The sequence below is a fragment of the Tyto alba genome, unplaced genomic scaffold (genome assembly GCF_018691265.1).
Source record: "Tyto alba isolate M040663 unplaced genomic scaffold, T.alba_DEE_v4.0 Super-Scaffold_16, whole genome shotgun sequence".
Classification (NCBI taxonomy): Eukaryota; Metazoa; Chordata; class Aves; order Strigiformes; family Tytonidae; genus Tyto; species Tyto alba.
Window position 1 is genome coordinate 29,201,350 of NW_024881278.1, and position 25,391 is coordinate 29,226,740.

General features: G+C 64.9%; 1 protein-coding gene across 5 annotated transcripts; it reads right to left on the minus strand.

Annotated features, from left to right (window-relative positions):
• Nucleotides 1-677: 677 nt before the first annotated feature.
• On the minus strand, nucleotides 678-22,330 carry LOC116962188 (spectrin beta chain, non-erythrocytic 2-like). 5 transcript variants are annotated; one of them, XM_042789810.1, is made up of 32 exons: nucleotides 21,365-22,329; nucleotides 18,078-18,185; nucleotides 16,535-16,690; nucleotides 15,708-15,839; nucleotides 15,400-15,591; nucleotides 15,233-15,316; nucleotides 14,997-15,115; nucleotides 14,713-14,827; nucleotides 14,353-14,436; nucleotides 13,916-14,031; nucleotides 13,602-13,746; nucleotides 13,282-13,388; nucleotides 13,093-13,174; nucleotides 12,808-12,936; nucleotides 12,594-12,725; nucleotides 12,067-12,323; nucleotides 10,338-10,461; nucleotides 9,976-10,170; nucleotides 9,523-9,678; nucleotides 8,822-9,042; nucleotides 8,325-8,502; nucleotides 7,859-8,008; nucleotides 7,194-7,631; nucleotides 4,101-5,615; nucleotides 3,626-3,706; nucleotides 3,311-3,397; nucleotides 3,118-3,209; nucleotides 2,805-2,890; nucleotides 2,179-2,245; nucleotides 1,888-2,051; nucleotides 1,461-1,589; nucleotides 678-1,248 (listed from the first exon to the last, which is right to left on the minus strand). In XM_042789810.1, the coding sequence occupies exons 1-32, from the start codon at nucleotides 21,791-21,793 to the stop codon at nucleotides 1,013-1,015; spliced, it is 6,306 nt and encodes a 2,101-aa protein (XP_042645744.1). In that variant the 5' UTR covers nucleotides 21,794-22,329; the 3' UTR covers nucleotides 678-1,012. The 5 variants fall into 5 exon arrangements, with proteins under 5 accessions (XP_042645744.1, XP_042645745.1, XP_042645743.1 ...); XM_042789811.1 differs by having other exon boundaries at nucleotides 13,123-13,174; nucleotides 14,353-14,439; XM_042789809.1 differs by having other exon boundaries at nucleotides 14,353-14,439.
• Between the last annotated feature and the right edge of the window lie 3,061 nt (nucleotides 22,331-25,391).

Sequence of the window (25,391 nt, forward strand, 5' to 3'; positions counted from 1 at the left end):
AGGGTGGTGGGAGCATTTCTCCTCTCCCAGTCCTTGCTGCAGAGCTGGGCTGCAGCCAGCACTTCTATTTTAAGCCCCACAGTGTGTATGAGGAGGCGAGGGGTGTGCATGGCCCATCTTCACAGCCTGATGGGGGGAGGCCCTGGCACTCACAGCTCCGAAAACTTCCCCTTGTGCCCCCAGTGCTAGTGCAGGCTCGGGGCAGGTTGGGCCAGCTCCTCTTCCCCCTTCCCAGTGCAGGCAGGAACCGGGGCAGCTGAAACTGGCGTAGCCTGGTGAAATTATTGCAAAATATCTGCAATGCAGGAAGCCCTGGGGGTCCAGACCCGCTCCCCTGGCCCCCTCCATGGCACGTGGCATCCGCCTGCCCTGACCTGGGCCAGGGGCCATCCTGCGAAAGAGGGAGGCTGGGCAGGGCTGGGCAGGGCTGCACAGGCTGGAGGATTTGCTCCGTAGGCAGCAGCTTCCCTGCCGAGCTCCTGCGGCAGGGAAAAGGGGCCCAGATGCCCCGTGGGATTAGCTGGGCTGGGCGCAGGCACAGAGGAACCACAGGACAAAGCATCCTTGTGAGAGCCACCAGACATCTCACACTCCCCCTGCCTCTTAGCAGGGACCATCTCATAAAGCCCCTCTCCTCCTGCACTGATGGGTGCTGCTGGCGGAAGAAGCTCCCAGACTAAGCATCTGTTTGGTTTTTAATAAAAACAACCACCCCACCCCACCCCTGCTTGTGCTGCATGTGGCCAGGACGCCCGGGGAGCCGGCGGCACCCAGGAAGAGCACCCGGCGGGCGGCAGGAGGGGTGCTCAGCGCCGGGCTGAGGCCAGGGGCTGCGGTGGCCAGGATGCGGTGCAGCCCTGGGGCTGGCTGGAGTGGAGCCTCTTGCTGCAGCCTCTCTCCCCTGGGGAGGCAACGAGCGGTGAGCTGGTGCTGGGAGCAGAGACCATGCCAGGATGGCACCCAAGAGGAGGATAAAGGGCAGGCTAGGGCTTTTCTCTCCCTCAGCTGGGGCTCACTCCTTCTTCCCGAAGAACTTCTTGAAGACGGATTTGTTCTTGGGGCGAGGGGGGCCAGGGGTTTTCTCTCCTGGTGTGTCCCGTGGGCTTCCCGGCCGAGCCACAAAGGAGTGGCAGCGTGCCCGGGGCATGGCCGGCGTTTGCTCCCCGATGTACAGCGTGACTGAGTAGCTGCTCCCACCCTCCACCGGCTCCTTGGGCACGGCCACCGGAGAGATCTTCTGGTAGGTGGCTGCAAGAGGGAGCAGTCAGGGGGGAGGGCAGGGTGCCAGCAGGTGCTGCCACCCCTCCCAGAGCCCTCCCCGAGTGGGAGGCTGCAGCCCAGGGCACAGGTATGTGGGACCCGGTGGGTGCTGGAGCAGCATCCCACCAACCCTCGGGTGTCTGTGGGGACAAGGGAAGTGGTGCCACCTCCTGGCAGCGACAGCGAAACCAGAGCCGTACCTGAGGTGAAGGAGTAGGACCTCCTCTTGTTGGCCACCAGCCCATAGTCACCTTCTTGGCAGCCGTTGTCCCACAGCCCGGGGGAACCCCTGGGTGACCACTGCCTGTGCCCAGCCCCATGAGCATCCTCTGTAGCAGAATGGAGACATGTCACAAGGCAAGGCTACCACAGGACACCCCCGTGTCAGCCCCAAAGAGGACAGGGAAATATGTGGTTATCCCAGTATCCCAAGAAGCGAAGCAAGGTAACTGGTCCTTCCCCCAACCCTATTCCTGGGCATGGGGCCCTGGGACTCCCGACCCGGACACCACCGCATTCAAAACTGACCGACAGCCTTCAGCTTCCCCCAGTCAGCTCCCTTGCACCCCCCTGGGCTGAGGACAGGAGTCGGGGGGCAGCAGGAGCCCAGCCAGGCAGGAAAGTCACCTGCTGCTGCCACAGCCCTGTCGGCTGGGCCATCCTGGCTGCCCGGAGGCCGCTGCAGCCAGGCGTTTGAGCAGGGTAGCACCACGATCTCCTGGCTCTTGGTGGTTGCGACCTGATGATGTCCCTGGAGGTGGGAGCTCCCAGGGCTGGGGACCTTGCTGAAACTGGAAAGCAGCAGAGATTTAGCGAACCAGACTGGCCCACCGATGCCTTGCTGGAGCAGTGCACGCCGGCAAGCATGGGGGAGACTTGTAACAATGAGACTCAGCTAGCCGGCTCCTAGCTACTCACCCCCCAGCACCGCCGGTTCCCTCGACACGCTGCGCCGCTGCCTGGAAGTAATCCACTTCAGGGAAACCTGGGGGCACAGCAAACATCCTGCTGGGTGCTGGCAGTGCACAGGATTGTCCCACAGAGCCAGCCCCAGCTCTGGGTGCCCATGCTGCATGGCTGGCCCCTCCGACCTCCTGCTGTCGCGCCTGCTCTCAGTCCTGCCTGACAGCCTAGGATTTCATGGTGGGGCCTGAACCCCCCCAGATGTGGGAATACCTCAGCATTACAGATTTCCTTGCCTGGAGGGCAGGCAAGGGGTTTCCAGGGCCCACAAAGGAGATGGAAGAAGACTGAGGTGCAATTATAATTATCCTGACACTGGATTTTTGCTGCTGAGGCTCCACTGACGTCAGTCGTGCTATTCCTGATTTATAGCTGTGTATGTGGTGTGAAAACAAAGCCTCCAAATCCTGCCTGGCAGATAACTGCTGTCCCCGAGGCAGGTTAGGAGGATGTATAAATCAGAGACAACGCCGTGCTGCTTCTCTTCTGACCCACCACGTGTCAGAGGGCTCAGTGGGGGCTGCACACCCATGGTAACTACATATAGCTGGGCCCCTGCTCTGCCAGCAAAGGATGCTCACCTGAGTTTTGCTGCAGCTTGGAGACCCATTCGTTCATGAGGGGCTGGGAAGGGGCCTTCAGGAGGTACTCGGAGCCATCCCGCAGCCTGCAGGGGGGAGAACATGTCAGCAAGGAGACGGACATGGGGTGCAGTTACCACAGCCCCCACCAGCCTGGGAAAGAAGGGAAGCAAGTGAGAAAGAAAATCCTCATCTAAGCGCTGGGCTGAGCTGGTCAGGGGTGGGGGTGTTGGTCTGTGCCTGTCCCAGCAGAGACACGTTAAGGAGGGCTGTGGCTACGAGACCCCAGCTGCCCTGGGTTGGGGTGACTCACTGAAGCCTGAAGCAGTTGGTCTTCTTGGTGTATTCGGCGTCCGGGGTGCAGACTGCCCCGGAGAGGTTCAGGGGAAGGGCCACCACGGAGCTCTGCAGCACAGGGAACAGCAAGAGCAACAGCAGGGCTGTCAGGTTCTGCCCTCCCCGGCCGCCAGCCCACTCCCGTGTCCCTCCACTCTCCCCCACGTCACCTTGAGGCTGTCCCTGCGGTCCTGGTAGAAGCACAGCGTCTGCCTCATCAGCACGGCGTGGAAGATGCCCCAGGCCCGGCAGTTGGCCTGTGGGACACAAGCAGAGGACAGTTGTGATGCCAACGCGTTTGGGAGAAGGCGGCAGTCCCCTCGTCACTCGAAATGCACCCCAGCCCCGGTGGGCTGTGCCCTCCCAGCACTGCCGCGGTTGTGCCAGGAGCATCCCTGCCTCCACTCCTGCCCCAAAACCTCGATGCCCCTCCCGCTGTGTCCCAGCACCCCAGTCCCGAAGGAGCCCCGCAGCCATGCATGTACCTTCCTCCCTCCTGTCTGCAACACGTGCTTCCTTTCCAGCGTCCCCTCCATCATCTGAAACTCCGTTTTACCAGGAGGGGCCTGCAAAAGGGCACGGGGGGTGAGCGAAGCAGTGCTGGGGCTGGGGGTGCCAGCTCAGCCCCCCCCCCCCCGCCCCCACCATACATTTGGTGCATCACCCATCCCCGGCAGGCGATGCCAACGGGGGACTGGGACAACAGGAGATATTTTCTGTGCCTGTGCAGGGTCTGGGCTGTTTGTAGGCTTTTGGGATGAAGCGCTGCCTTACTGGTGTAAGTGCATGTTGCAGGGGCCCCCAAATTCAGCACCTAGCTCTTCCCCACCCCACCAGCTGGACCAGTGGGGCCACCGGAGTTGGGAAGCCCCCGAACACAGGTCATATTTGCTGGAGCAGGTGCTGCCTGGGGTGTTCCCAACCTGAGGGAGACCCCCCCCCCTAGCCCACGGCACTCACCTTGCTGCCCTTACTCTCCTCTTCCCCGTGTCTCCGCGGATCCCAGGCACCGGGACCGTCCAGGGGGGCTGCGGACACCGGCTCCTCCGTGCGGGGGGACACCCCGTGCCTGCTGGGGCTGCCACCTCCGCTGCGCCCCGCTCCGGGGCTCTGCTCTCCAGACGGGCTGTGGAGGAGCCGGGCGGCGGTGGGAAGGGTGAACTTGGCCACTAGCACGTTGTTGGCCGATGAGAGGATGAGGGGCCCGCTGGCCGTGGTGTCGGGGCTGGGCAGGTCGCCCGCCCCGCTCCCCGGCTGGCGGCGGCAGCAGCTGCCTGCCGGCACACTGAGTGCCCGCTGCTCACCCGCCCCGTCCCAGATGGCCTGCAGCTCCTCCTCCTCTTCCTCAAACTGCCCGTGGGCAGGGTGGCAAACCTCCCCAGCGCCCGACCCGGGGCTGGGGGGTTGTGGGGACCCCAGCGCCCACTCGAAGACAGTGAGCTGGGTGGGGGCAGCGGGGGAAGCTGGGGACCCTCGGGGCTGGCCGCTGCTGGCTGGCCACTGTGTGCGGGCAGCGGCTCCTGCCCGGCTTGGGATGGGGGCAGGAGACGGCCCGAGCTCCAGCCGAGCGGCTTCACGACGCCTGGCTTTGCCGGGGCTGTCGTCCTGGCCCAGCCGGGCAGCCAGCTTGTCCACCTCCCCGCTGACCCTCTCGCGCAGCACGCCAACGTGGGGCGACCGGCTCGGCCTGATGTCCGGGGGGTCTTCACCAGCGCTGTCGGGGCACCGCGGGCTCCAGCGCTCCTCCACAGCACGGTGCGCCTTTTGCCGGCTGTAGCTGGGGTTGAAGCTCACCTCCTCGAACCACGTTCCTTGCTCGCTTTTAGGGGACATCCCCAGCCCCTCACTGGGCCCCTGGGGACAGTGCCCGTCCACGTCTACCTCCCCCTGCCACCCAGCCCCATGTATGCCTGTGGGCTCCTGCAGCCTCACCCCCCTGCCCTGCCTCTGCTCCTGGCCCTCCGCCTCTCCCCGCCGCGCCGCAGTCCCTCGGTGGCAGCCCAGGACCCCTGCGTCCCGCGGCAGGTCCAGGCTGAGCACGGAGCCCAGGGAAAGGTGGGGGCACGTGGTTTTCGGGGCAGCGAGGCGGGGGTCCCGGGGGGCCACCCCGCACTCGGCATCGATGTCCCGCACCAGCGGGTTCCTGACGTAGAGCAGCAGCCCCCCGAGCGGGGCTCCGGCGGCGGCTGATCCCGGCCCCCCCTTCCTCCGGCTGCACTTCTGAGGCCACGTGTTGTTGCTGGGGCCGCGGGAATCCTCGGGCGCGGGCTGCAGGGAGCTGGTGCCCATGATACCCTGCAGTGTGAGCAGCCGTGCCTGCTCAGCCCGCTCCCGCCGCTGCAGGCTGTTAAAGAGGGAGCCGGCCCCGGCTTTGGGTAGGGTGTGGGAGGTGGCCAGGGTCCCGCTACTGGATGCTGGAGGGCGGTGGGTGGGTGGCCGCTTCGCCACGGAGGTTTTCCCAGCCTCCACCTGCGCCTGGGGACACAGAGGAAGGGAGAGGGGTGACCCCCGTGGCTGCAGCCTCCACCGTCCCATGCCGATCGCCCCCTCTCCACGGTGTGCCTGGGCAAGCAGGGAGCCGGGGTGGGCAGGCAGCCGAAAACGCTCACCAGTGGCACATGCAGATCTGGGAGCTGCTTCACCCGAGCCCCCCCCCCCCCCCGCCGCCCCCGAGGGCTGCTCCCACATCAGCGCAAGCAGGAAAACCCCTGCCCGTGATGGAGACCCCCCGGTGTGGTGCAGTGGGAGCTGCCTGTGCCAGACAGCTCTCCCCCATCACCGCTGCCCTCCAAGCCACCACTTTTGGGCGGCTACTGAGACATCAGTCACTGCTGCCAATCCCTGCCACCCCTGACTGCTCCCAGGCAGCGGAGCAGGCAAATGCAAGGGCAGGGGCTGAGCACAGCCCCTTCCCCTTCCCTGCAGACACATCCTCCAGCCCGGCACAGCCCCTCTCCTGGGGTTTCCACAGATGCAAGGATGGAAGCAAAGGGCTTTGCCTGCAGGAGCTGGAGCAGTGTCCCTCTACCCCTTTAGGCTGGAGGGGGCCCGTTACAAAAACCCTCCTGGCAGCCCAGCCCCTTGTCCTGCCTCGATGCTCTCTGGCCTCTCCAGCCCCCTGCCCTCTCCCCCTCAGGCTTACTCCTTCGTGCAGGCTCTGGAGCAACAAACGGATGCAAGCCCCGACAAAATACCAGGGTCCCAGCCCCGGGGTTACAAGCCATGCAATCTGGAGCAAGCCCCCCATCAAACATGCACGTTCACATGGCCCCGTCCACCCGTGCCCCCTTCAGTCAGCTGCACAGGGGACTGCTGCTGCCTCCCAGCAATGGAGGGGGAAGGCTCTCCCACCAGCCACCAGTTTGCCATGCCTCCTGTGGCCACCAAAACGACTTACTCAGGGGGTCAAAACTGTGGCCAGCCCTGCCTGAGCCCCTCTCCTTGCATGCCCCAGCACCCATACTCTGGAGCTCGTGGCACTGGAAGGGTTTTGCCCCTTCTGAGGGATCACCACTGGCAGGACACAGCGGCACGGGCCAGGAGGGTCAGTAGCAGGCGGGTTCACGCCATGCAGCCACTCTGCCCGGCATGCAGCCTCCCCCAGGGACATTACCTCTTCCACCAGCTGGCGAGGCGGCTTTCTCTTTCGCTTTAAACTACCCCAAGTGTTTCCTAAAAGCCCCTGGCAACGCTTCCAAAAGGTTTTACAGCCTGAGGGTTTAGTGGCAGGGAGCTGAGCAGTGGGAGAGAAAGACACAGAAAGAGATGAGGGCAGAGTGGGCAAGGAGCCGCAGCAGGAGAGTGCAGGCAAAGGGGGTGGCGCAAGCTGGTCCTCAGCCCTTGGGCATCGCTTGGCATCAGCACAGCTAAAAGTCCCTCTCCTGAGACTGACACAGCCCCAACAGCTTGCCTGGAAACAGCCAGAGGGGCATCCCAGCACAGGAGCTACCCCGCAGCCCTCAAAGCCTCCCGGTTTGCATGGGGGCACAGCTCCGGGGAGCCGCCCTGACTGCACGGTGGTGGCCAACCCTGGGACAGGCACTGGGTGCTCCCCCACGGTTCTGCCGAAGCTGCCTCCCGTCCCCCACGTACCGGCCACAGCACCTCCTCCCCCGGCCGCTCGCTGCCAGCCACCGCCTGCACCCTCTTCTTCTCGCCCTTCTTGCCGATGCTGAGGATGAGGTTGACTGTCCCCCCCAGTCCGCCGGGGCCCCGTGGCGGCAGCAGCAGCGTTGAGGTCTCGGCAGGATCCCAGATGACAGTCTCCTCGGGGGGTCCTGCGCCGTGGGGTGTTGAGCTGCTGGGGTCCCTCCAGCTCTGCTCCACTGCTGATGGGGCATCTGAGAGGGGCGATGCCGGTGGGGAGATGGCCGTTCCCGCTGGCAGCCGCGGCTCTGATCTTTGCACGGGCTCGAGGAGGGAGCAGGGTGTGAACTCCACTGGGCTGCGGATGCTCTCCAGCCGGGGCTGAGCACACGGGGTGCACTGCTCCTGGGGAGCAAGGTAAGAGAAGGAACGTGGAGGGAGGGCTGCTGGGGCCAGGAACTTTCTCAGGACAGTCTTCACTTTGCCCTGCCTGAACCCCAGGGAGTCCCAGAGGTACTAGCACACATCCCTCCCCCTACTTCTGCACCACGCACACCGTCCAGCGCCTCTGCAACCCTCAGCCTTGAGGCCGGTCCTGCTCCCCGATAGTCTCAACATGGCTGGGTACTCACTTGACCGGGGGGGGACGTTCCCAAGGGGCTCTCCAGGTCCCTTCTGTCCTCCTGCTTGCTGCTCCCCGGGTCCCGCTGGTGCCTCTGTGCTCGCCAGCGCACCAGCACCCAGCCCAGCATGCTCTGCAGCTCCTCCAAGCGCTCCTTTATCTGAGGGGAGGAGAACTGCTGGGTGGCTTCTGAGGACCCCCGGCCCGGGGACAATGGCCCTACCAGGACACCTCACTATGGGGCAAATTAGGAGTTTTTTGGGAGCAGGATACAGTCAGTCACATCACCTCAGGTCTCAGCATCCACTGCTGGGTGAAACCCCTTCCTTCCCTGAGCTGTCCCAGGGACACGTGGCCAACCCCATACCACTCGCTGAGGCTCTGGACCCACACCTTGCTCTCCGCTCCTGGGACTGTTCCCAGAGGATTTCGGGGGGTGCTGAGGCTTTCCCCAACCCCATTTCCCCTGTCCTTACTGTTGCGCTCAGGTAGTGCTCCTCAGACACCAGCTGCTGCCCTGACGCTGCCAGTGTCTCGAACTCCTTGAGCTTCCCTTCAATCCGCCTCTCCAGCTCCTCACACGGAGTCTCTGGGAGGCCGTGGCTGCTTGGGCTTTCAGAGAAAATCTGAGCCCGTGTGTCCTCTGTCCAAGAGCTGTAGGCACGTGAAAGATGGGCTGAGGGGGCTGAGGAACAACCCAGCCCCTCCTCAGCCCTCCAGGCCCCGGGGAAGCCATTCCCATGCTGGGGGACGGCTGGAAGCCGCTCGCTGGGGTAGCAGCAAGTCTGCTGGTGTCGGGCGAAGTGCCAAGGGTGCAGCCCTTCATTCCAGGCTCCCCATGATCTTTGCCGGGCTGCAGCCCTGGCGCTGCCCGCACACTCGCCAGCAGCCCGTGCTCTGGCCACGCCACGCTCTTTGCCAGCTCCCACCCAACCGCCGGCAGAGGCAACCCCGACGGCTCATCGCCACTTACATCATGGCTAAGTAATCCTTGAAGAAGTGCCGCAGCCGGCCGGCCTGCTGCACGCGGGCCCGGGTCTCCCGCAGCAGCTCCCGCAGCCCTGCCCAGGCCCGCAGCGTCCCCTGCACCTCCCGGCTGACGGGGCACAGCCGAGCGGGGCAGAGCTCTTGCAAGCGGGCAGCTGCCCTCTCCAGCTCCTCCAGCGGCCCTTGCAGGGTCTCCGACACCGCACGCTAAGGATCACAAGGCAGAAAAGGTTCGGGATGCATCCAACCCCTCTGTGTGCCTAGGCTGGACTCCCTTTTGTTCTGAGATGCAGGGATGGAGGGGGAGGATGCCGGCACAGGGGCAGCAAGGAGCGGGCAGAGCCACCCTTGGCAGGGAGGATGGGCAGAGCGGAGGGCTGCCTGGTTTCCCCGATCGGCTCACATGAGTCACCTCCCCACTGGCGGGAGGATGAGCGAGGTGCTGGCAGCCGGGCGCTGGCACACGGGGTCTGACGCAAGCTCTCTCCCCTCGCCTCGCCTGGCAGAGGGGAGCAGAGTGGGGCAGGGCTCAGCTCTGCTGGAAAATTCCAGCCCAGCCCGCTGCGGCGCGCCAAGGCTTACGACACCTGGGTCACCGCGGCCAACGCCTCCCCGGGATGGCCCCAAGCCAGCTGGAATGCCTCCCCGCCACGGGCACGGCTGGCCACGGCGCTCCCCGGGTCTCACCTCCATCTCCTGCTGCCAGCTCAGCAAGCCCTGCAGCTCCTGGAGGTCCTTCTCGCTCTTCACCGCGGTGAAGCCGCTCTCTGCTTGGGCAGTGTCACGGGCCAGCGTCTCGGCTCTGCGTCGAAGGGCCTCCAGGCGCGGGGACACCTCCGCCACCTGGATAGGAGGGGTTGGGGGAGATGAGCCCCGACATAGGACCCCCCCTTGCCACCACTCACCACGTTCCCCCAGCCCGGGGGACACCCTGCTACGCACCTGCAAAATGGCAGGGAGTACCAGCCCCGGGAGGGACAGGGATACCAACCTCACACAGAGCAGCCCCCATGTGTCCTAACACCCCTCTGTCCCACTGGGACCAGCCAAGGTACATGCCCTGTCCCAACTAGCTGGCACGTCCAGCTGCAGGTGGACCTCCCGGCTGCATCCCCACACCCCCCCAACTCCATTCCCTACCAGGAGCTCCAGTCTCTCTGTCTCCGCTGCCACCTCCATGACCCGCTCCCGCTCCTTCACTGCATCGTTCAGCATCTCCACGGCTTCCTGCAGCTCTCCCAAGGGGTGGCTCATGTCCTCGCTGCTCAGCGGCTGCCCGGCCTGGGCTGAGAGCAGGGGAAAAGACCCCTGCGAGCCGCAATGCCCGCTCCCTGGCTGAAGCCAACAGAAACACTGGGTGTGAGGGAGATGGGGAGTGACCCCCCCCAGGCAGCTGGGCTGGATTGGGGCACCCACAGGGTCTCCCTGCCAGCCACAGACCAATACTTGGGCTGGTCCCAGGTGCTTGGCGATCCCAAGGGATGCCCGGCCCTGCTGCTCACCGCTGCAGGTCCCTGCTGGCTCCGCGCCTCCTCCTCTTGCAGGTCCTGCAGGAACTCGGACAGCACCAGGGAATCACGCAGGTCTGCCGCCCGGCGCCGCAGGGCTGCCTGCACGCGTGCCAACCTGCAGGGACAGGCACCTGTCACAGATGCTGGCATCCTCTGCACCTCCTTGGGGCAAGTATATTCCTCCCTGCACCTCCTCGGGTTGAGCATCCTCCTCCCTGCACCTCCCCGGGGTGAGCATCCCCCTCCCTGCACCTCCCCGGGGTGAGCATCCCCCTCCCTGCACCTCCCCGGGGTGAGCATCCCCCTCCCTGCACCTCCTTGGGGTGAGCATCCCCCTCCCTGCACCTCCCCGGGGTGAGCATCCCCCTCCCTGCACCTCCCCGGGGTGAGCATCCCCCTCCCTGCACCTCCCCGGGGTGAGCATCCCCCTCCCTGCACCTCCCCGGGGTGAGCATCCCCCTCCCTGCACCTCCCCGGGGTGAGCATCCCCTTCCCTGCACCTCCCCGGGGTGAGCATCCCCCTCCCTGCACCTCCCCGGGGTGAGCATCCCCCTCCCTGCACCTCCCCGGGGTGAGCATCCCCCTCCCTGCACCTCCCCGGGGTGAGCATCCCCCTCCCTGCACCTCCCCGGGGTGAGCATCCCCCTCCCTGCACCTCCCCGGGGTGAGCATCCCCCTCCCTGCACCTCCCCGGGGTGAGCATCCCCCTCCCTGCACCTCCCCGGGGTGAGCATCCCCCTCCCTGCACCTCCCCGGGGTGAGCATCCCCCTCCCTGCACCTCCCCGGGGTGAGCATCCCCCTCCCTGCACCTCCCCGGGGTGAGCATCCCCCTCCCTGCACCTCCCCGGGGTGAGCATCCCCCTCCCTGCACCTCCCCGGGGTGAGCATCCCCCTCCCTGCACCTCCCCGGGGTGAGCATCCCCCTCCCTGCACCTCCCCGGGGTGAGCATCCCCCTCCCTGCACCTCCCCGGGGTGAGCATCCCCTTCCCTGCACCTCCCCGGGTTGAGCATCCCCCTCCCTGCACCTCCTTGGGGTGAGCATCCCCCTCCCTGCACCTCCCCGGGGTGAGCATCCCCCTCCCTGCACCTCCTTGGGGTGAGCATCCCCCTCCCTGCACCTCCCCGGGGTGAGCATCCCCCTCCCTGCACCTCCCCGGGGTGAGCATCCCCCTCCCTGCACCTCCCCGGGGTGAGCATCCCCCTCCCTGCACCTCCCCGGGGTGAGCATCCCCCTCCCTGCACCTCCCCGGGGTGAGCATCCCCCTCCCTGCACCTCCCCGGGGTGAGCATCCCCCTCCCTGCACCTCCCCGGGGTGAGCATCCCCCTCCCTGCACCTCCCCGGGGTGAGCATCCCCCTCCCTGCACCTCCCCGGGGTGAGCATCCCCCTCCCTGCACCTCCCCGGGGTGAGCATCCCCCTCCCTGCACCTCCCCGGGGTGAGCATCCCCCTCCCTGCACCTCCCCGGGGTGAGCATCCCCCTCCCTGCACCTCCCCGGGGTGAGCATCCCCCTCCCTGCACCTCCCCGGGGTGAGCATCCCCCTCCCTGCACCTCCCCGGGGTGAGCATCCCCCTCCCTGCACCTCCTTGGGGTGAGCATCCCCCTCCCTGCACCTCCCCGGGGTGAGCATCCCCCTCCCTGCACCTCCCCGGGGTGAGCTTCCTCCTCCTTGACCATCCCAGGGACCAAAGAGGAGGAACCTTCCCCCAGGACTCACTTCTCCTCCACCATCTCCACCTTCCTCTGCATCTTCCTCGCTCCCTCGTGCTCGGCGGGCGGCTCGCTTGCCGCCTCCTCCCGCAGCGCCTGGAGCTTGAGGCCGCAGAGCAGCAGTTGCCTCTCCAGCTGGCCCATCTCCTCCAGATCCCGGCGCAGCTCCACCGGGCTTCTCATGGTGGCTGGCTCCGAGAGCGACCCGGCCACAGCTTGCAGCCACCTCTCGGCCCGGTCCAACTCCCCCACCAGCCTCAGCGCCTGCGGGGAGAGCGGGGAGCCCATCAGCCTGGCTCTGAGCCACCCAGGGGAAGCAGGAGCCGCGCTGCGAGCACCCCGGGGCGCCGGCTGCTCGGGCAGCGCGGTTGGAGCGGCGTGCGGGATGCGAGGCCACAGCCAGAGATGTCAGTGCCGATGCTGCAGCTCCCGTCCCCGCCGGCACCGGCCTCGCTCGCTGATCCCCAGCAAGCTGCTGGGGTCGGGGCATACCCCTGTGCCCACCCCCCCCCCCCCAGCCCTGCCTCCAGGTACCTTATCGATTTCCCGCAGCACGGCGCCGTTCTCCTGGTGCTTCCTCTGCAGGTCCTCCCACAGCTCTCCCAGCTCCCGCAGCATGGTCTCCACCTGCGGGCTCCCCGGGGGCCCCCCTGGCGCCGGCCCCTCCTGGGAGGAAGGGGGGGTGGTTAGGATAGGCCCATACCTGCTGTACCCCCCCACACACACACACACACCCAAGGGGGCTCACCAGAAGCATAGCCCTGGAGCTGGGGTCCAGGGGCTCCTGCTGCACCCGCGCTGCCTCCAGGCTCTCCATGTCCCCCATGGGACACGGGGGTACTCTGGGACCCGTGCTCTCCTTGTGCGGGGACACAGTCTGCCAAGGAGCAGGGAAACGTGATGCGTTAGTGCCCAGACCGGGGACTGCACGTGTGTGTGTGTATGCCCATGAGCAGCGGGAGGGACTCGGGGACGGTGTTCCCCTCAACACTGGCTGGGCTGGGAGCAAAGGGGGCTCTCGGGGAGACATTACTGCGTTCGCTGCCTGGCAGGCGTCCTGCACCTGGGCCTCCGGCTGCCGCGTCCCCCACTCAGCCTCTGTCTCTCTCCTCTTCCTGCAGAGAGGGGGGAAGTCAGGACTGCAAGATCCCCCTTTGCACAGGGAACCCCCATCCCCTCTAACTCCATCCCACTCCCCACAGCCACCCCCATGAGCCGGTACCTTTTGCTGTCCCTGCCATGAGGGGGCTGCCCTGCCGCTGGGGAGCCAGGGCTGCTCTCCTCCCCTCTCCCGTGCTCTGCCATCTTCCCTGGCACGTCCTTCAGCACCTATGGCACAAAGGCTCCCGTTCTTCCTTTGCCAGCCCAAAGCGTGCATCGCTTTGCTCTGGGCCTGGCACTTATCACCTCCTGTAACAGCGGGGCCAGGTCGCAGATGTGCTCAGCTCAGGCTTTGCCCAACTCCCAAACTCCTTTCCCACAAGCTCCCCTGTCTTCCCGAGGTGGAGGTGCTGGAGATGCCTGGAGGAAGGCAGTGCTCACCGTGTTCCCGGGGCCTCTTGTCCATTTGTCTTTTGCTTCCTTCCCCACAGCCCCATGGCTGTTATCATCTCCTTGGGGCTCTGCACTTGGAGCCACAGCTTCACCCCCTGGGGAACCGCTTGCCAGCGCCGGAGCCTTCTCAGTCCTGGGGAAGGGGCACAAGGGAGGCCCAGGGGCACAGAGGATGGAGAAAAGAGCAACTTTAAGTGGAGCTGGTGCCCCAGAGAGCCTGCCAGGGACTAACCCAGGTCTCTCCCCAAGCCTCTGGGGGGTCAGGGTTCAGGCCCTGGGGCTCCCACCGGGCTCTGCCCTACCTCAGTGCCTGCTGGAGCTGTGCCCAGCTCTCCTTGACATCTCGGTGCTTGGGGGTGACTCGGGCTGCCAGGCTGGGCTGCAGGCTGAGGAGCTGGGACACAGTCACATCCAGCATCTGGAGGAGAGAGAGCAGCCAAGGAGCGATGGCAGAGCTGGCGAGGGATGAGCCACTGTGGCCATGGTGCGAGTGCACGATGGCCACCCAGCACCAGCCCGGCTCGGGCAGAAGAGGTGGCAAGTGCCAAGCTCGATCCCCTGCTACCCCCGGGGAGGTTCCCCCGTCCATCACACAGCCCCGACCACCCCACGTGGCTGTGGAGTGCCCACCAAATCCTCATCCCTGCTGGTGCTGGTGGTGATCCGGGCAGACACACATCCCCCCCGCCATCGGGATGCTCCCCAGGGTTCAGAGGACAAGGCAGAGCCTTGCACTTACCATCACCTGGCTGGCTATGTCCCTCACATCCCGATCCCGGCACGGCTCGCCCTCCCCTGGCTTCCCCACACCGCAGAGGCTCCTCTGCTGTAAGCAGAAGCTGCAGTCAGCAGCAGGAGGAGGACAGGGCCCCTCTCTCAGCTCCAGCGGAAAGGGACGCTGCAAAGCTGCGCTTGCCACTCTGGTTCCCCTTCTTACACCAGTCTCCATCCCCCAGCCCTCTCCCCGAGCCCCACGCTGAGGGGGCTGGGGCCACAGCAGCCCCCACGCAGGGGATGAGAGCAGAGTGCTGCCCGCCCAGGTTCACTCTGGCCACGCAACAGCCTCGCAGCAGGCTGACCCTGGCTCCAGAGCAGGTACCTTGGCGTGGATGGCCCCCAGCAGGGTATCTGCTTGCTGGAGGAAGGCGGCCACCTCCAGGGCCAGCTGCAGAGCCTCGTGGTGCTCCTTCAGGGTCCCCTGCAGCCGCAGCCACCTGTGTGGGTGGAAGGGGAGAGATGAAGGGCAGCCCGTGCCCGCCGTGGGGAGCTGTGCAGAGCTGGGGCAAGGGGAGGCAGGTGGGATGTTCGGGGGGTCCTGCTTCCCAGCCCATCAGCTCCCTGAGCCCAGCTTGCCCCTGTTCAGCCCGCATGTCCTCCGCTCACGTTTTGTTGAGGTGCTTGCGCCGGGCTGAGATGCTCCTGCTCTCACTTTTGCCTTGCTTCTCCAGCTTCTGGGCCAGGCTGTTCAGCTCCTTGTGCAGACTCTGGAATTGCTGCTCCTCCTGGCCCGAGCAGAGAGACAGACATCAACATCCCCCCCCTCAGGGACCTGCGCCATGCCCCAGCCTCGTGAGGTTTGGGGTCCCCGGCACGTCGGCAGCCCCCCAGCAGCCTCTCACCTGCTTCAAGTCAAGGATGCGGCGGGTGAGCTGGATCTTGTCCGGGCTTTCCTGCAGGAGGGCTGCCAGGGAGGGCTTCTCCTCCTGGGCCAGGGGAGGGTGTGAGAAGGCAGGGGGACAGCCAGGCTATCCCCCCCTCCCCAGACCACACTCCCCGCACCCCAAACCTTGTGCCTGATCCACGCCTCCAGCCGCTCGGCTTTCCTGTTGAAGTCCTGCAGGCTCCGCAGCCCCCCCAGGGCTTTGCTTTGGCTGGCAGCCGTCTGCTTCAGGAGCTGCCACTGGTCCCGCAGGGCCATCAGCTGCCTCCGCACCACCTCAGCACTGGGGCTCGCCCGCCACATCAGCTGCTCGCCCATCTGTGGGGCCAAGGGACCCACTCAGCGTCAGGGCCACCCAGGGACCCTCCACTGCGGAGAGCCTGGGGAAACAGGGTGCCACAGAAAACAGGAGCTGCGCCGGCACCCGGCTTCACCTGGTTGAGCTTTATCAGCGTGTTCTCGAAATCCTTCATGTCCCGCTGCAGGGTCTGAGCCACCTCCTCCCAGTCTTGGAGGTCGCAGCCGTCCTTCAGGTCCCGCAGCTTGCCTCGCACCCAGCCCTCCGCCTGCAATGCAAGAAAAACCACGTGGCTGGGTGCCTCCGCCAGAGCCCCAAGGATGCAGCTCCAGGGACCCAAGCCCAAACTACCCCTCCCCGAAGCCATGACAGGGACCAGAGGGCACCCTTTTGGCTGACAACCCATTTGCTCTGAGCGCCAGCGGACCCGCAAAGGGGTTCAGGATGGCATTGGTGGCGAGGAGGGTGGGAAGGCGAGCGGCATCTTGTTTCTTCACCCCATCCCAGCAGGAGAATCTGAGGCTGCACTGGGCAGGCTAGACTGGGGATCTCTGTGTGGGACATCCCCACAAAAAGCATGCCTTCTCCTTGCACCCTGCTCCCTGGTGCAAGCGCCCGAGCATGACGTGAAAGCAGAGCCCCCCCCCCGCATCATCCCCATTCCCACGCCACTGGGGAGGGACAGGAGTGGGAGGAGGAGGAGGACGGGAGACGGGAGGAGCATGCGCACGTGGGGAGGAAGCAGGGCCCTGGTGCGGGCTGACCCCCTCTCCCCAGGGCCGACAGCCAGGGAGAAGCGGCCAAAGATGATCTCATGCCACAACCACGGCTTCGCTCGGGGCCGGGAGTTCAGCCCTCCCCGCTGCGCACCCCACCCCACAGCTCACATGAAAGGCTGCCGGTGGGCCCCCCCCGCCCCGCTCCCCACACAGCCCCTTGGGCAGGCGCCCCGGCCGGCCTCACCTGCAGCATCTCCCGGTTGAACTGGGCTACCAGAGGGCTTGGGTCGAGGAGGGGGGTTGTTCTCGTGCTGCTTCGCCCACTGCATCTTGGTGCTGCGGGGGGATCCTTGCCCTTGGGACTCTCTTTCCGGGGTGACGATGCTGGGGGTCCTGCCAGCTGGGACAGGCAGAGGTGGGGGGGTCAGCGTGCCACCCCGGGGAGCCCTTCCCATCACCTCCCAGGAGCATTTCGGAAACCAAAATAAAGTATGCCAGAGTCCCTCATCTCCGATCCCACTCCTTCCCTGACAATATTTGGGGCTCTCTCCCAGCACCCCGAGGCACAGCTCCCCTCTTCCAAGGCCATGCCAGTGGCTTTTGAAGCCCTGGCAGGGAGTTGCCAGGCTGTCCCTCAGCCCTGGGTCACTCCAGGCTGGAGGGATGGCACCCAGCACAGGGGCTGGTCCCTGTGCCCCACTTTGGAGGCAGATGCGGCGCTCGCTGCCCCTCCAGCCTGAGGCTGCACACCCCCGAGAGGAGCACTCGCATCTGCGGCATCCATTCGTTGTCACCCCGGGGGACAAATTGGGGTGGCCATGGGGCAGGTCCCTGGTAAGCTCAGCCTTCCACTCCTTCAGGGGCACCCAGAGACCCCCATCTCAAGCGAGCGGCGGTGAGGGGCAGAAAGCACAGCATCTCCCCCAGGACTCGTGGGGACCTCGCGGGCGGCTGGTGCTGACGAAACCCTCTGTCAGGGTTCCAGCTCTGCCGGGGGTGACGGCAAAGGTCAGCCAGCGAAAGCGCTGGCCCCCCCTCCAAGCTCAGCCCCGGGCCCAGCTGCAGGAAGCCCAGGGGACGGCACAGCCACCCGGGCACTCGCTTCCCACCCCGCTGCCCGGGGACAGGGATCTGACCGCACACTAACTGGTGTCAAACAGGAGACTGAGTGTCTTCAGGAGAAACCTGAAGCCGCAGGGCTCACTGCCTCCTCCCACTAGGCAGAAATTAGGCCCGGGGCAGCTCTCCCTCCCCAGCAGGGCTGGGTGTGAGCTGCCCCGCCGGGTCCCAGCCATCCTCAAGCCAGCCGAGGATGAAATCTCCTGGGAGACTGTGAAGCAGCGGGGTTGGGGTAACAGTTTCAGGCTCTCTAAGCACTCTGGCATGTGCTGCCCTGCTGACGGCATGGGAGACGCTTTTCAAAGCCTTTCTGCCTAACCACAAGAACTACAGAAATCCTGCCTTTTTTTTTTTTTTTTTTCATTCCTTTTTTTTTTTTTTTTTTTAAATAGCAACACAAATTCTCAGGCCCTTCTGCAACTCTGGTATCTTCAGTCTCTTGACAGAGCTAGGGCTGGAGGAATCCATAATCCGGCTCCCTTGGAAGTGCTAAAACCTCTGGGGGCTGACCCCTCGCCCCATCACGCCCAGCTCGTCCCCTTACTCATTTAAAGCGATGAGGCTCCATCTGCGCCTGGGCACACCACCAGTGGCCACCCTCACTTGCTCAGCCCCAAGCTGCACCCCTGGGTCAGACCCTCCTAAACAGCGAGGGCAGGGGAACCTACTGCATAGAAGGGGGAACCTCTGTCCACCGGGGAGCAGAAACCATCGGCCCGGGGACTCCCGGCCTCCTGCTGCTCGTCCTCCGCATCCACGTCCTTCCTGAGGAAGACCTAGAGATGGGAAGACACAGCCGTCAGCCTGGAAGCCCTCAACCATCCCAACAGCCAAGGGGATAGAGGAGTGTGCACCCACCTCGCCCTGCCCTGGGCCGGAGGAGGCTGCCAGCAGTACCCAGACAGTGCTTGGCCGGGCTCTTGCCCATCCCTCCTTACACATCCAGGCCAGGCCCCTCCGGGCAGCATCTGCAGCTCCTGCCACTCATTCAGCAAGTGGCAAGAGCTCCTAAGCTTGCTTTGCTCGGCGCCTTCTCCGTTTTAGTTCGCCCCTCCCCTCTTTTTCCCTTTGAATTGACTGCAAAGCCAGCAGAAACCCACTCAGTGATCACCACTGAACCCTGGTCATCTAAGGATGCTCAGAGTCAGACCTCCCCCTGCCCTCCTCCAGGAGAGCAGGGCAGAGGCACAGAAGGATGTTAATTCCACTGGCACGAATCTGAATCCCCTTAGCTGCCGATCCCTGACCTTGGCCTGGCCGGGAGGCAAGAGTTAAGGGGGTGGCTGGTTTGCAGGAAAGGGCTCCTGCAGATGGGAGGGCGGGAGCAGGAGAGGCAGGAGGAAGGAAGTCCAGGAGCTGCAGCCAGGCACAGAGAGGAGGTCCAGAATGAACTCCATGTTACCTTATCCTTAATGGAGCCCAGCCCCAGGAGGAGAGGTGCGTGGGATTGCTTGGATCGTGCACAAGGGCAATCACTCTCATCCTCTACAGCTGTATCTTTTCTTGGGCTGTTGGATAGAGCTGGCCAATTCTGGGACCTCCTTCGACGCCCTCCCCGGGGCCACCTGGCTGTCTCCGTAACAGCCGTCCGAGTGAGCAGGGAGCAACACGACGTGGTGGGCAACGTGTGCTGCCCTGACGCCCACCCCTCTGAGACCGCAACAAACAGGGTGGTGGATCAACCAGGGCCGGACCCAGCCCACCACCACTTGGATCACTCCAGGCTGGGAACAGTATCCAGGGGGGAACCAACCCAGGCAAAGCAGGCCTCCCTCCCTGCACAGAAAGTGTCTTCCTACTGACTCTGCAGGGCTGCAGAAGGATCCCCACGTGGACGGCAGCCCCCAGCACTAGAGCTGCTGCCACCAGGAGCCCTACAAACAGCTCGACAACCCTATAATACCTGGGAGACCACCACCACCAGATCTTTCCAGGGGCCTGCAAAGCCCGGCTGGTAGCTGCAGAGGGCAGACCACCATACCACACCACGGCATCCCACCCTGAGCAGGAAGAGTGGGCAGGGAGCGAGGCTGAGTCACGGCCCGGCAGACGCAGCGAGAGCTCGGTGCGTCTGTCAGGTGGGTAGCAGAAGGAGAAGGTCCCCCCCTGCCCGACTGCGGGGCCAAGAGCTTTGGATGCCCATTTAGGGAACGGCGGGGAGCTAAATGTGAAGTGCTTATGGTGCATAAGGCCTTAGGAAGCCCCTCTTTTAGGCAGCAGCGTCACACACTGGTTGCAGCCTGCAAGCCGCCCCCCCCCCCCCCCCCCCCCCCCAAGGGCTCAGCCGTGGGAGACAAGCCTGCAGGTGACACGGGAGCTTTATTTAAACTCCTCATCTCATGATCTGTCAGCCGCAGGAAAACAGGGCTGCCGGCACAAGAATGACTTCATCCTTCCCGCAGAGCTGCTCCACCGGGACTGCCCCCCCTCCCCAGTCCCTCCGGCCAGAACCGGGTCCTTGCTTGGGCAAAACAACAAACTCTCACAGCGTCTGATGGCTGGGGAGAGGAGCTGTGCCTTTCTCGCCATCCGTGAGGTGCCGTGCTAACTGCTCCCCAGCAGGACCCCAGGCTTCACAACACGAGCAAAGCCACACGTGAAACGAGAGCAGCGGCCTCAGCTGCCCCCTCTGCGAACGCTTCCTTCCCTTGTTAAAAGCAAAATTAACGCAGCACACATGCTCGCCACGTTCCTGCAGAAGAGTAGGTGCCAGTGACTTCCCATGAGCAAGAGGAGCGGGTCCAGGCCCTCCCGGGCTGCGCTGTGCTCATCCCGGAGGAGTCCCCCATTCCTACAGGGCAGGAGCGAGGGGCAGAACCAGAGGCCACGCTTGGGAAAGCCCTACTGTGCCCTGACCGGGGGGACAGCGTTCCCTTCCCTCCTCCGGCTGCCATCCCACTCAACACACGCTTACCCCTGTGCCCTGGCTCTCCCTCCCAAAGCTCCATCTTGCAGCCTGCCCCCCCCCGCTTTCAGCTCCACTCCCCCCCCCCCCCCCCCAAGCTCCCCCCCTAAGGTCAGACAGGCAGGAGGGGCCGATCCTGGCAGCTTCCAGAGAGTCCCGCGCCACCCCACCGTGCCGAGCATGTGTCCCTACCTTATATGAAAGGGGGGAGCCCTCGTGCTGATGCCCCTTGGGCTGCGCAGACTCTGGCCGCCCAGCGAGGAGCCGCCTGCGTGCCGGAGGAAGCGGCAGCTCTTGCGAGGCCGTGCCTGGCCTTTATTGGCAATGAAGACAGGGGTTTTGGCAGTGGGCTGGGCGGCTCTCCCTCGCGCTTTCCCGCTGGGAAACCAGCTGTTGCGGGTCAGGGTTAAACCCCAAGGAGTTCCTGCCCGCTCTCGCTGGCAACGGCGAGGTCTCCGAGCTGCCTTCCGCCCCATCCCAGCCACGCAGGGGGTCTCCCAGGTTTCGGCACTGGCAGATTTGGACCTCCATGCCTGCTAGCACTCAGACTCGGAGGGCGGGGTGCTGGGGGCCCTGGGTCCTGCTCCTAGCCTTGTCCTGGCTCTGCATGGCTGTGTGGCCCTTCATGAGTCACTTCCCTTCTCCCAGCCTCGGTTTCCCCTCCAGTAAACTGGAGAGCGAGTTCCCAGCTCCCCGCACACAACCGCATCATCACAGGCATCCCGAGAGCTGAGCTCTCCCCAGCTCGGGCTCTGGGGCAGAGCTTTTCTGGGTCATCTTAGCCTTAGCGAAAGCTCATCTCCAGCTCGCCCGCAAAGACCTCCTGCCCCTCCAGCCTGACGGTGCCGAGAAGCGCATGGCAGAGACGCAGGAGGAAAAGTAACCACCTCAGGAGCGAGTGCTGCCCGAAGGACGCGGGGAGAAGGCGGCAGGGATCCCCCTGCCAGGGCGCAGCCCCCCCGGGACCCACCCGTCCCCCGGCAACCCAGCACGGGGAACCGCAGGGAAGGTGGGGAGAGAGCAGGGGCGCAGGGTACGGGGAGCGCTTACCTTGAACTGAGCTTTCCCCGGCCTGCTGTTGTTATTGTTGTGGTTCCTCTCGCCGCCTGTCCGGGCGGGGTCCCCGGGTCCCCCTGCGTCCCCCGCGCCGGCCTCCCCGTGCCAGTTAGACAGCGTGATCTTCTTGATGGAGCGGGCGAGGGAGTTGCGGTTCAGCTGCTCCTCGTCGGTCCCCCCTTCCTCACCGGGGCTGGGGCCGCGGGGCTGGCCGGAGGGGGCGGCGGGGCTGGCCCGGGTTTGGGCCAGGTAGAGGGAGATGCGCTCGTTGAGGCTGCGGCGGAGACCGCGGTGGTTGTCCAGAGCGGAGGCGAGGGCGATGCCGGGGCAGGAGTCCCCGGAGAAGTCGGCGGCACACTTAGGCAGCGAAAGCTTGGTGCTGATGGTGAAGGGCTGCACCTTCCTCGCCGTGCTGCCCGACATCCCCGCCGCCGCCGGCGGGGAGCGGGGCGGCCGGAGGGGGCCCGGCCCCGGGCACCGTGGGGCGAAACGGCAGCGCGGAGCCCCCACGCCGCCCGGCAGCGCCGGTGATGGAGCCCGCCCGGGCGGCGCCGGCTCCTTCCCCGAGGCGAGCGGCGGCGGGGCCGCCCCTTCCCGCGGGGGAGCTCAGCGGGGCGGCCCCGCGGCGTGGGGCAGCGGCGTGGGGGGCGGCCCGGCTCCCATGGCCGGAGCGGGGAAGGCGGGCGGGCGGGGGGGGGGCCGGCCGGTCTCGGCTGCCTGGGGCGGACCCTCCGCCCCCGCCGGGGCGCGTCCCCAGCCCGGGTCCCTCCTCCCGCGGCGGGCGAAGGGGGGGGAGGCGGGGGAGGACCAGGCGCTCCTCGCCCTGCCGCTGCCTTTCCACCCCGCCCGGCTTCAGTCGTCCGCCTTCTTGCGCAGGTTGAGGAGGCAGAGCAGGCAGGTGAGCAGGGCCTGGCGGCTCTCCCGGGAGCGCAGCCGGCGGCCCAGGCGGCGGAGCGGCGGCAGGACGCGCTGGCGAGCCAGCGGCAGCAGGCGGGCGAGCAGCGAGCGCAGCAGCGGGGCGGCCAGCGGCGGGGCGGGCATGCTGGCCCCCCCCCACCCCCTCCCGGGGGCTGCGGGGGGCACCGTCAGGTCCCGCCGCCCTCCCTCGTCCCCCTTTCCCGCCCCCTCCGAGGCGCCTCGGAGGAGCGGGGTGAGGTGGTGGTAGTGGGGGATTGCTCCTCGCGTTTCGGACCTTCCGACCCCGAGCGCGGTTTTCGGGGAGTCCGCTCCGCTCTGGCAGCAGCGAGGGGGGCTGCTTGGGGGGGGGGGGGGGGGGGGGGGAAGCACTGGAGGGGACCCTGGTCACTCTTACCCTCCTTGGGATCCTTCCCGCTTCGAGGCACCGCTCAGCCCTCTCTCCCAGAGGAGCCTGGACTGCTCAGCTCCCCCCCACGTGGACCTGCCACCAGCCCAAATGGCAGGAACAGCTCCAGAGCAAGGGACAGCAACAACAAAAAAACCAGCTGTCCATTTAAATGCCCCCTCCTCCCAGGCCAGACACATGCTCCCTGTAAGTGATACTGCTTCTCAGCCCAGGACCCCATTTGTTGGGGTGGCAGGGCTGGGGAAAGAAGGGGGGTGAGGGAGGAATAACATCTGCCCACCACAGAAATGTGGGCTGGCAGGACAGGGTCCTGTTTCACTACAAGGCTTCACTGAAGCCCCTGAGCAGGCAGCCAGGTCCAAAATATGCTTGCCTGTCATTTTCCGCCAGCGCCAATAATTGCCACCCTGCTCCCAGAAGGGCCAGGAATGTGAGCAGGTGGACCACCAAGGGGAGTGGGCAAGGGATGCCCCAGGGCACCAAGCATCAAGGAGCAGGTGGGCACTCCCCTGGGGAAGAGATGTGATCTGGCTTCACGCTGGGCTGCCAAGCAGGCTGGTAACCAGTGTCCCATGCTCTCCAGCTGTGCTCCCAAGCTAAGCCTGCTTGGGGCAAGCAGCCAGGGCCCTGCAGACCAGGGGAGCGCAAGCTAGCCAGGGTGAGGACGCAGGCAGGAAGGTCCATGGGTCATGTCTGTGCCCTTCCACTTCCCTCCTGCGCCTAACCTTTGTTTTGTTCCTGGTGCCTGTCTGGCTTTGTTTCCTCCCCTTGTTCCCTTCAAAAACCCTGCCAAGGCCCTGCTCTTGGCTCCCACTCAAGCAGAATTTAGGAGAATGGACAGGCACAAGGGACTGAAAGCTACTGCTCCATCCTGCCTGATGCAAGCTGTCCCTTGCCTAGCGAGTCCCATCCAAGGGTGGTTAGTTCAGCCAGGGTGACCTTTCCCAGCCCTGCGGATTCTTCTCGAGGAGCCAGCCATGGATGAGGAAAGCAGGCTGGCCGTGCCTCAGCACAGAGACACCATGTGCCGAAACCAGAAACAGCTCCCCTCCGGCTCAGCTCCAGGCCCAGGAGCTGCAAGGACCAGGGCTGACATCAGCCCTTGGGGACTGGCCTCCCGGAGCCTCCCGGGCTTGGAGCCTGCTGCAGTCAGAGGGGCTCCGGCACGGGCACACCGGGGAGTGGGCAAGAACTCGGGGAAAGAAAACAGGAGCCAAAGCTTTGCTGCAGCTGTGTCAGGGTTTTATGCTTCCCTAGGAGGAAGCTTCTCCCCTTTTATCAGGGAGGCAGCGGGTGCACTGCTTGGCCTGCTCTTGTGACTCCTGGGTTCGCTCTGCTGTGACTGTCCCTCAGGAAGTCGCTGTCTCATTTGGTGCCTCAGTTTTCCCATAGTACAGCCCCAACAGGAATGTCCCATCCCTGTGCAGAGGGCCCTTGCAGCATCCTGCGTCTGAGCAGGCTGGGAGGATGAAAAATGGGATTTTCAGTGCATTTTCATCCCCTGGGATTAAAGGCGCAGTGTCCCTGGTCAGCGGTAGTGACTGCAGTGATGGAGGGGAACAGAGATCTTATTCCCCAGGGAGCATTACCTATTCCTAGGAAAAGCTGTGCCTGAGCTGGGGGAGCTGCCCATCCTTCCATGCCTGCGGGGGGAATCCTGTCCATCGGTTCCGAAGGGAAAGGGAGGTGCCAGATGATTGCAGAGGTGTTGCAGCACCTCAAGGCATTGCATCTGAGGGCTATGTGGCAGAGATACACAAGGGCGCTGGGAGTGGGGGAAAGGGGATGGAAAATCCCTTGGGAACAAAGGGGCTTCAGTGTGTGGCCTCTGCAGAAACCTGCTCCCTCCCAGGGAGCAAGCACAGGTAACAGTAGGAGGAGTTATCTTGGTGTAAGAGCCCGATGCTTGCAACATCCCAGCACTGGGCGGAAAATAGGCCAGGGCTCATTTGCCAAGCTCTTGGGACTCATAAAGAGGCAGATTTTTGTCTCTGCCAAAAATGCAGAGTTGTTGCCGAGCCGCTTTCCCCATCTGGAAGGTCAGGGGCTTTAGCCTCATTTCACAGTTAGGCAAAAGCACAGCCCAGGGAGGTGAAGAGACTTAACCCTGCCCCTCTGGTGAGTCAGTCACAGAGCTGGGAAAAGAACACAACCTCGAAAGAAAACCAGATTCCCCCAGTATCTACTTCCAGACACAAGATTTTGGGCACCGGAGTCCTATGTGCCTGTGTGTTCCCTGGGCCAAGGCGTGTAGAGCCTTGCTGTAACCTCTCTGATCCACAGAGGGTTTTCTGCTCCTGCAGTCACGGCTCTCCCTCTCTCTCAACTCTTTTTCTTGGCTATCCATCCCTCTTCGCCAAGGGGCTCAAAATCCCTTACCGGGTGGCCAGCTCCTTTTTTGCTGGGTACATATCAAGGCTGCTTTCTTTCAGGCATCCATTTTGTTTGTCATACCAATTGCACAACCAAGTATCCCCTCTTTAATTGCCAGGGAGAGCGGGGACCCACTTCCTGGGCCCAAACAGGGACTGTGTACCCCTCCACAGCACTTATTTCTCTCAGGTGGTCAGTTAGCAGCTGAACATCAGCAAACAAGGAGCAGGAGATGCCCCTGGGCAGCGTGAGGCAGGCGCGGGGTCCCGGCAAGCCTGTGGACAGAGCACCTCGGGCGATGGGAGAGCAGGGCTGGAAGCAGCC